Genomic DNA, 9,720 nt, shown 5'->3' on the forward strand with positions numbered 1-9,720 from the left:
TCCCCTTTTCCTTTCCCAATTCATCCTCAGTTCTCCTTTTTCTTTCCTTTCTCTTTCCGTAATCACTGTCAATAAAAAACAGTATTTTGTAACTGTTTAAGTAACTCAGAAGAAATAAAATAATAATTTGTTAATTAACAGAGAGATAATGGAAGATGGAAAGAATTACAAAAGGCAAACCTCCTGCAGGCGTTACCTCCGTTAATTTGTTTTTGGGCCACCATGGCGCCTCCTCTCGTGCATGTGCTTCTGCTTTCCTCTACTCCGGCGGCCTGCTCCTTCTTTCTGCTCTGCCGGTCTGCTCTGCCTCTTCTTCTCCCATTTATTCTTTTTTTGGCTGCTTATGTTTTAATTTTGGTTTTTGATCGATGTGATGTTGTTGTATATTTATTGTTGCCATTGCTATGATTTATAAAAGTTTTTGTTATTTAAATCAAATTATTAGTTTGAGCATGATTATCAGATGTCTACATAAACTAATATGAATTTGATAGTTTAATTATTGTTTACAATGATGATGTTGTTGTTGTTACTATGAATTTGAAGAAGAAGAACAAGGTGAAGAAGAGAATTGGTGAAGATAATTGGAGATTATGTTTTTTTTTTTTAATAAATACAAAATGACGTCGTGTTCGAGATTAGGATTTTTTTGGTATAAATACAAAACGACGTCGTTTCAGTCCTTCCGATGGTAAGGATGGACGGAAATTATTTTAGGGACTACTATGAGTTCCAGAGTATAAGTTCGAGGACGAATTCGAGTAATTATTAACTTCAGGGATCACTTTGAGATTCGAGTGCAAGTTCAGGGACCACTTTGAGACTTAACTCGTAATATTTCTCTAAAGTCTAAAGAAAGCCACGGCTTTTGAAAATGGTAAATCAGAAGATAAGACGTGTTGTACACTTTTGAAGAGGTGGGAGCTAAGGTTTTCTTGCAAAAGAGTAAAACCAATCTCTATGTGAAGGACACACCTCATTTAAGCAAAAAATGGTCCCTGGTACTTTGATACTACTGAGTATTGACAGAGAGAAAAACAAAACTTGCAAGTTCAATGGATCCTAATTCTGTGAAAAGGACTAAGTGAAAAAATTAAAAAAATAAATTTAAAAAAACAGAGACAGAACAAATCCCGGGCATACAAAAGATAGCAGGATTTGAAAGCCATTGAAAATTTGTACAAATAGTTTGTAACTTGAATTTAAAAGGTAGAAACTTTTTTTATGTTAAAGTTGGTCATAGAACTTTACCATTTACAATATTTAAATTAATGGATTTAATAAGAAATTACAAAATATATTTCATCTTAATTCGAAATATTGAGACAACAGATTTATGATTCTTCGAAAGATATAAGATTTGATTAATACAATTCAAGCTTAAAGTTGAAACAAAATATTATAAGAACTTAGAAGAGAGGAGCCTCAGAAAGTCAGAACAGGTCTTATAGCACAAGTGCCTGTATAAGCTTGAAATAAATAAATCACTGATATTAAATTAGACCATAAAATAAATTCTGATAGTTTTGTATCAGACACATTTACAACAACAAAATAAATAATAATAATAATAATAATTAACAAAAGTAAAAAAAATAATAAAAAAAGTTTACAGCACATATTTGTGGCCAGAACCCTCACAAGTCACCACAGAAAACAAAAATATCATTGCATATTTTTGTGTTTCTCTTCTTTCTCACTAAATTGAAGGCTTTTTCTTTCATGATGTTACGTCTTAGGCTACATGGATTGGCCAAAAGCCACTGAAAATCTCTGCAGATCCTTGGTATACATATCTGAGAATTGATGAGGTTGTTGCTGGCTATGGTGGTGCCAACTACTACTTGATGAGTCTTGTCTCATGAAGCTTGTTGTTTCTGGCTTAGTAATAACCTCACCACCACCACCATACATAACAGAATGAGAAGAAGAAGAAGAATGATTCTGAACTACCGTGTTGTTGAGCAAAAGGGTGTTAAGATACTCGCACCATTTTACCTCTTCTTGTTCCCATGTTAGAATGTTGTTAGCAACAAAGTTAGTGTCACTCGATCCGACGGCGGAGGAAGATGTGGCGTTTTGTGGAGTTGCTCCAAAATTGTTCATCATTTGCTGATAATTGAAGGAAAAGTATCCTCCTACAGAATCAGAAGGAGGCCCTTCAAACCTTTCTGTTGTTGTTGGTGGCTTCTCCTCCTCCTCCTTCTTGTTCTTGTTATTCTCAATAGGCACCACATCGGAGAGTGGCTTGTTTGTGATTGGGTCAATCCCTTTTTGCCTCAGCTTCTTCTTGAGGCAAGAGTTCCATAGATTCTTTATCTCATTGTCGGTTCTTCCCGGTAACCGTGCTGCAATCTGAGACCACCTGCTCATACCAACTAACCGTTTAACTAACTAAAACTGTAATGTAACCGTTTAACTAACTAACTAACTAAGCAAACTAACTTGTTTCCAAGAACTGCATGGAGTTCAATTATCAAATCCTCTTCCTCCTGTGAGAATGCTCCTCTCTTCAAATCTGGCCTCAGGTAATTTATCCATCTTAATCTGCAGCTCTTCCCACATCTCTGCAATCCTGTTCTCACACACATACACAACCACAAATATTATTCAATGCTGCAATTTTATTCAAATATTCCTTCTCTTTCAAAATATCTTCCATGTTAAAATTTGAAGTATACCAGGAATATTTGTGTTCTAGTATTTTCAGCCGTTCACCTCAATTATAAAATATATAGATAATTGAGATGAATGGCTAAAACCACTAGAATTTTTATAATATATGTGTACCTGCTAGTTTGGGGACAGAGCTCCAACATCCATGACCGTGGTTGGTGATATAATTGAGAAGCTTCTCATCTTCCTCTGGGGACCAGAGTCCTTTTCTTAGCTTCTGTTTGTAGCAGCAAGAGTGCCTTCCCATTATTCTTACTAATAATAATAATATTAATGCTTTTGAATTTATATGAATTGTGGGAAATGGGGTGAAGGGAAGTTTGTTGAAGAGGCCTTTAGTTTCAAGAGGCTATTATCGTTTTTAGGCTTTGAAGTTGAGAAAATAAACTGACACCGTGATTGGGAATCAAATAAATATATAGGAGACTTGAAGATATAGAAACTCCTTTTTTTGGTATGTATCTGTAATGCTGTACTCAAGGGATGGTTAGAGCACTGCCATTTTTCTAAATAAAATATTTCTATGATTTTTCTTTTTATTTTTAAAGAAATTCTACTAGTATTTTAAATTTACTGAACTCCAACTAATCTAAGATTAGATTTAGACCATGTTTGATGAAGTTATGTTAGTAATTTTTTTTTCATTTTTTGAATAACAAAATTATAAGATAAAGTATTATTTTTATCTCTAATATTTATGATTTTTTTTTAAATATTCTTAACGTTTAATTGTATTTAATGTTGGCCAAAAAATTGAATATGGAGTTTTTTTGTGTTATTCTCAAATATGAGAATGTGTGATATTGAACTTTAAAGTGGTAGACTCATCCTTCTGGCGGTAAGTGATATCCTTCTTTTATTGTTATTTTAATTGAATCTAAAAGCATTTTGCATATAGCGAGAAAAAATTTGAGATTTTTTTTAATTTTTAAAAATCCATCTCACAGTAAGCGAGAGACTTTTTGTTTTTTTTTTTTAATAAAAAAGATAATTAATAGCAATTGATATGATATTTTCAGACATTCGTAGAGTGTAAAAAATTTACTCTATCGTATTAAATTGATAAAGTCAATCTCTCGTTGCATGCAAAATATCAATATAATATTATTTCAAACAAAATTTTACTGTTTTGCGACAAAAAATAGTTTTTTTTCTCCTTATATAAAGAAGTTAATCTCACATAACAACAAACAATTTCATTCATTTTTTTCTAGCAAGCTAAAATTGTGATTTCTTTTAAGTCATTAATATGCGAGAGTTTTTACTTCAGAAGCTTTTTTTTGGAAGCAATGAAAGCTAATGTGTGTTTGTTAGTATATTTTGATGGTGAAATTATACTATATATAAATGAGAGTGTGAAATTTATTTGTACGAGTCCAACATCTTTTATTATTCTTTGCACAATGTCATTTGTAGAGCTACAAAATAGACTATGCCAATACATACGGTAATTTTTCAAAGAGAGTCAACAGTATTTTATACAAGTAGCAAGTGTTAGTTTTCGATAGTGTAATACAGTTTCAAGTAATTAATGTGACTGATAAAGTCAATATGCTAGAGATGTTAATGATTTATCGACAGAATTAAGCTCATGTATCGATGATCGAGTTGTATGTTGAATTTGAGAATTTGACTATTATTCATGAAGTAGACGAATCCTTCCTAAATGAAGGGGGCAACATAGATTGGGAAGAAAACAATAGTAATAGTGAAGAAGAGTTTTTAGCCAACAATAACATGTTAGGAAGAAACGACGAAAGGAACGAGACTATTCGACATGGAAGTTCAGGCTGCAATAAACACAGTAGCTAGCCAACACCCCTTTAGTGTGTCATCTTTCATGCGTGCTTTAGATATTGAAGCTATGAACGCACCAGAATTTTCTGATTTTGCAAACTCAGGTATGTGACTATCAATTTTTTTTTTCGTTATGACCATTTTACTCTTAAATAATTTTAATACATTTCAATTCTAGATATTGAATTATTAAAAATATATTTGTTGAAAGAACATCTTTAGTGAATTTAGTTAAGGTATCGGTTAAAGTGTGTTTTAACAATGTTGATTATTTCAAATTGATAAATTTGCTCGTTTTGAGAGTACTTTTTTAATAAGATTATTTTGTACCAAAGATAAAGAAAGAAATAACTTGCATTATTTTGCTTGTTATTGTGAGTGCTTCGATCAAATATTATACAAATCATTGAAAATTTAACAATATATTTACATTGAACATTTTAAACCCAATTAGATATACTTTTATAAAACTTACAAATTGTTATTCTTTGTCTACATGTGTTCCTTTTGTGCAAGATGGTAATTTTGTTGTTGGAACGGAGTTCAGTTTCAGGGAGGTTGAATGACAATTAGGAATTACACCATTTCTAAGGGGATTAATTACAAGGTCTATTAGTTTGAGCCTTTGATATTTTATGTGAAATTCCTGCAGTATAGTAGAGATTGTGATTGGCTGATTCGGGCTAGTTTGATTTAGAGAAAACGTTGTTGGAAAATAAACGATACAATGAAAGTCATACTTGTACTATAGATACGATTTTTGAAGACCATTCAAAACTGGATTCTAGTACAATTGCAGATGCTATAAAGCCTTTAGTTAAAGCCGACCCATCCCTCAAGGTCCAAGTTGTGATTGTAGATATTCAGTCGAAGTTCAATTATATGATAAGCTATCATAAAACGTGGTTGGAAAATCGAAAGTCAATTGCAAAATTTTTTTGTGGTTGAAAAGCTTCCTATGAGTATTTGCTGACATGGTGTATGGCAATATGTGCTCAGAATCTAGGATGTGGTTCAGGTTAATACTATTCTAGCATATTATGGATCTGAGGTGGAAGAAAGGATCAAGATAATGCGCCAAGTATTTTGAAGCTTCCATCTATGCATTAAAGCATTAAGACACTATAAACCACTCGTGCATGTTGATGCTACACATCTGTATAAAAAATACAAATGAGCTCTTTTAGTTGCTGTGTCTCAAGATGAGAATCAGAATATTGTGCCACTTACTTTTGCGATCGTTGAAGGAGAGACCACTAACACATGACACTTTTTCTTGTATAATAATCTACGGAGGAATGTCGTTAGGAGGTATGGTGTGGGACTTATTTCTAATCGGCACGACTCTATTAGTGTAGCAATGGCTAGAAAGTCGAGTCCTTCTAGGGTATTTCATCTATTATGTATCAGGCATATTGTGTTGAACTTCCTACAAAGATTCAAAACACATTACTTGCAAAAACTCATCATAAATATGGGTAATGTTCTTTATATAAAGTTGATCTTTGGTATTTTAAATTTGCTATATATTTTTTGGATTAATAACGAGTAATATCATCTTGAAACGAATTTTTTTATAGGGTAGTCTAAGACAGAACAACAGTACAACGAGTAGCACCAACGGTTATGAGAGTAGGGAGATGCATATATTCAATGGTGTGACACTATCGATCGTCGGCAATGAGTTATGGCTTTCGATGAAGGACATCGCTGGGTCATATGATAACTAATATGGTTGAGTGCATAAACTCTATGTTGGAAGGTGCGTGCAACCTCCTTGTCACGACATTGGTCTGGACAACCTTTTACCACTTGAATGAGCTATTTACTCGGAAGAGTGTCAAGACTCAAGAGCGAATCAATGTTTGGACATGTCTTCTCAGAATTTGCCATTGTGAAATTGTAGGAAAATTTACAAGCATCAGGAAACATACAAGTGCATCGATTTGATAGATGCAACAAAGTTTTTGAGGTTCATGAGATACCAAGTGGGGGCTAAATTCACCGTTGACCTCAGGCACAGAGTCATAGAGTCTATGCATGTGGTAACTTTCAAGTGACTCGACTTCCATGTCGCCATGTTTTTTCATCTTGTGCTAACTAGTGTCTCAAATAGCAAGTTTATGTTCATGATGTCTACAAGATGGACAAATTCGTAGAGTTTATTGAACTAAGTTTGTACCAGTTGGGGATCCAAGCACATGGCCAGCTAACACCGAACCCCAGTTAGTCCCTAATCCTCCACTCAGGCGAGGCGGTAAAGGTCGACCCAAATCAAATCAATTCGATATCTAAATGAAATCAATGCTAGCCCGATGCATGGTTCGCAATGATGCAACCTTTCCAGAGGTGAAGGACATAGCTGCAGTCAATGCTCTCCTCGTACCAGGTCGAGTTCAGGTGGGGCAGGTCCTGTTGCATAGTTAGTTATGTTGTAGTTTTCTGAAAATAAATATGATTGTAGAGTTTACATGACTAATTCAGATGTAGTCTTTCTGTATGATGTAATGTTATAGATATGGTTAGTGTCGTGTCGTATCTTTATTATTAAAAAATTATTGTTGTAACATGTTGACATTAAGTTATTCGTCCTTCTTGTTTTTTACTTTTTGCAACATATGGTATGTTGTAGTGAGGTGTAATGTAATATAAAAAAACGTAACAAAGTAAAATTAATTGATCTCTAAAAGTTAATTATGAAAAATTACACCACAAAATACACATCATAGTTGGTATCAAAGAGTTTAGAACACATAAAAATCTACATCACAACGTACACATCATACTTGCTTTCTAAGAGTACACTACATTAAAAAATTACATGAAGTTCATTTTTTCTTCCTCTTCCTAGCCAACTAGGTCCGCTGGTTATAAACTTCTTTTCCTTTTTAAGAATTTTCATGAAAGGTGAAAGGCTGACTTTATCTGCTAGTGCTACATTAGTTCGAAAAAAATATGTTTTCACATGCCCATTATCGCATTGGAGGTTGCCACCTGCACTTCCTCCTGGGGAGTCATCATCATCATCATCACTGTCGTCGCATTCACCTATGCTTACGTCCTCAGATTCCTCCTCATCATCTTCATTTGTTTTGCTACATCTTTCTTTTCTACGATTTGCCAAGCTTGCTTGTTCAAGCACGTGGCAACCCGGTAATGCGTGTAGCCGAAGCCACCATTGAAGCAACTACCCTTGGAATCCATAAACATTTGCTTAGAAGACTGCTGACATAGGTAGGAACACGACAAGCACAAGAATCTAGCGATATATGACCAGGAACTGCTTGACCTCGAACAAAACCTGCATGTGATTCCTCATTGTTTTGTGGTTGCTGTTGCTGAGCTTGCTTGCCACCGATGTGTTAGAATTCCAAAATAAAAATCGAAACTAGTTTGGTGCCAACTCTAACAACCGAGATATTGAAGTACTTTCAACATTCCCTTCTTGTTGTCTCCGTTGTTGTTGTTGTTGCGGTTGAGGTGGTGGAGGCGGATATTGTGGTGGATAGTTAGGTGAAAAAGTGGATAGTGCAGTGGTGGAGGTGCATAGTGTAGTGGCGAAGGTGCATAGTGCGATGGATAGTCTAATGGTTGAGGTCGATAGTACTGTGAATACTGCTGTGGATAGTTTGGTGGCAGTGGTGGTGGATATTGTGGTTGTGGTTGTTGTTGTTGTGGTGGGGGTGGTTGTTGTGCATGAAACAGGTCCAGCCAAACTTTGTCACATATAGTTAGATGATCATGAAACTCTCTTCTATACCAACTGGCGTACTCAATTGTAGGTGAATAAAGATCCGCCTGAAAGCCATCAATAGTGTAATGGCGTTTGCCCACATCCTACGTTGTGATCCAGTCGCAATAGTATTGTCTCTAGTTAGTGTTTTATTTACTATGAAACCTCACATTGGGATGTTCCTCTAGATCCTTTGCCGGGCCAGGTGCAAACTATGAATATTACTGACAAACTCGATTAGTTAGGTGCCATTCTATGATCTCAAAGTTGACCAAGGGCCCAAAACAGTCCATATCTCATGTTGACCGTAGACATTTTGCCACACCTCATAGTGGATATGAACATATGAAAGTCACAGAAACTACATTAAATTGTTCCATCAATCAAACAGATGTTAATAGCAGCAAAGATACTAATTATTATTATATTTGAAGGTTTTTTTATTTATTACTACTTCAGGTTGTATATCATCAAGCAGCTACCTAACATGTGTTACGTTCATTCTTCTATGGTTCTGGCATTGCTTCCAATTATTCCACCTGAAAATATTAAGCATACTAATTAGAAACATAACAATAATTACTTAATATTGTAACATACAATGCACTAGATAATAATTCTATTTTTCATGTGAAAATACAATTTTATCTTCGTACCAATAGAAAGACTCCACTTGAAGGAATAGATGCGGGAATCAGAGCTAGCTATGACATTTCACTCTCATGTCTAGACATGCAACAGCAGTGGTGGACCATCTATCTCCTTCGCATCATAATGTGAGGCATGACATAAAGACTTATATAGATATGCCAAACATGTCGATCCCCAGCTGTAACACTTGATTTTTGAAAAATTCCTCAATAAGGGTCAGTATTTACAGCTGATCATCGACGTCAACTTGTCAGGAAACAAAGTGGTCCCAATCAAGCAGAATATGTGACATCAGACATAGCATTGCACTGACTCCAGAGTGTCCAACAACTCCGTGTAACAAATTTGTTTAATCCATGACAGCTTGATCGCACTAGATACATGATCTTGCTTGCCTGGCGGTATTCTGAAGTTGTCTATGCGTTCATTGACCAAGTAGAAAAAAACTATTGTCCATTCTTCCACTTACAATACGATCGTCTATTGAGAGACCATAAATATATGCCACATCTTCTAGTGTGTTTGTGCAATCAACCACTAAAAGATGAAATGTGTCACCGGCCACCATCTATCTTTAATGCTGTCATTATGGATGTTTTACATTTTACTCTTCCTATTTGAGATACAAGATAGAATCTAGTATCTCATAATACATCAGTCACAAATATATACATATACACTGAACAAATAAATACTGATATATAAATCAGTAATTAAACTATAATAATTTTAACATAACAACAATAAAGTTAATATATTCAATGTTAATCACCTACAACAAAAATAATAACACTAATTATAAAAAAAATTTATAAATTCTATGACAATAAAATAATAACTTACATATTGAAAATTGTTTAAAT

The 9,720-nt window shown here is 34.4% G+C and overlaps 1 protein-coding gene across 2 annotated transcripts; it reads right to left on the reverse strand.

The window, feature by feature from the left end:
- LOC107619343 (transcription factor MYB61) lies at nucleotides 1,468-3,161 on the reverse strand. Of its 2 annotated transcripts, XM_021111325.1 has the most exons (4): nucleotides 3,010-3,160; nucleotides 2,791-2,931; nucleotides 2,446-2,575; nucleotides 1,468-2,365 (listed from the first exon to the last, which is right to left on the reverse strand). In XM_021111325.1, the coding sequence occupies exons 2-4, from the start codon at nucleotides 2,921-2,923 to the stop codon at nucleotides 1,741-1,743; spliced, it is 888 nt and encodes a 295-aa protein (XP_020966984.1). In that variant the 5' UTR covers nucleotides 2,924-2,931; nucleotides 3,010-3,160; the 3' UTR covers nucleotides 1,468-1,740. The 2 variants fall into 2 exon arrangements, with proteins under 2 accessions (XP_020966984.1, XP_016177087.1); XM_016321601.2 differs by having other exon boundaries at nucleotides 2,791-3,161.

The sequence above is a fragment of the Arachis ipaensis genome, chromosome B09, assembly GCF_000816755.2.
Source record: "Arachis ipaensis cultivar K30076 chromosome B09, Araip1.1, whole genome shotgun sequence".
Lineage (NCBI taxonomy): Eukaryota > Viridiplantae > Streptophyta > Magnoliopsida > Fabales > Fabaceae > Arachis > Arachis ipaensis.

Bases quoted from the DNA above. Each gene is read 5' to 3' on its own strand.
- LOC107619343 (XM_016321601.2), bottom strand. From the start codon at position 2,923: ATGGGAAGGCACTCTTGCTGCTACAAACAGAAGCTAAGAAAAGGACTC. The intron at 2,576-2,790 runs GTACACATATAT...GTGTGAGAACAG, and splicing joins CTCTGTCCCCAAACTAGCAG to GATTGCAGAGATGTGGGAAG. The intron at 2,366-2,445 runs GTTAGTTTGCTT...TGGTATGAGCAG, and splicing joins CATGCAGTTCTTGGAAACAA to GTGGTCTCAGATTGCAGCAC.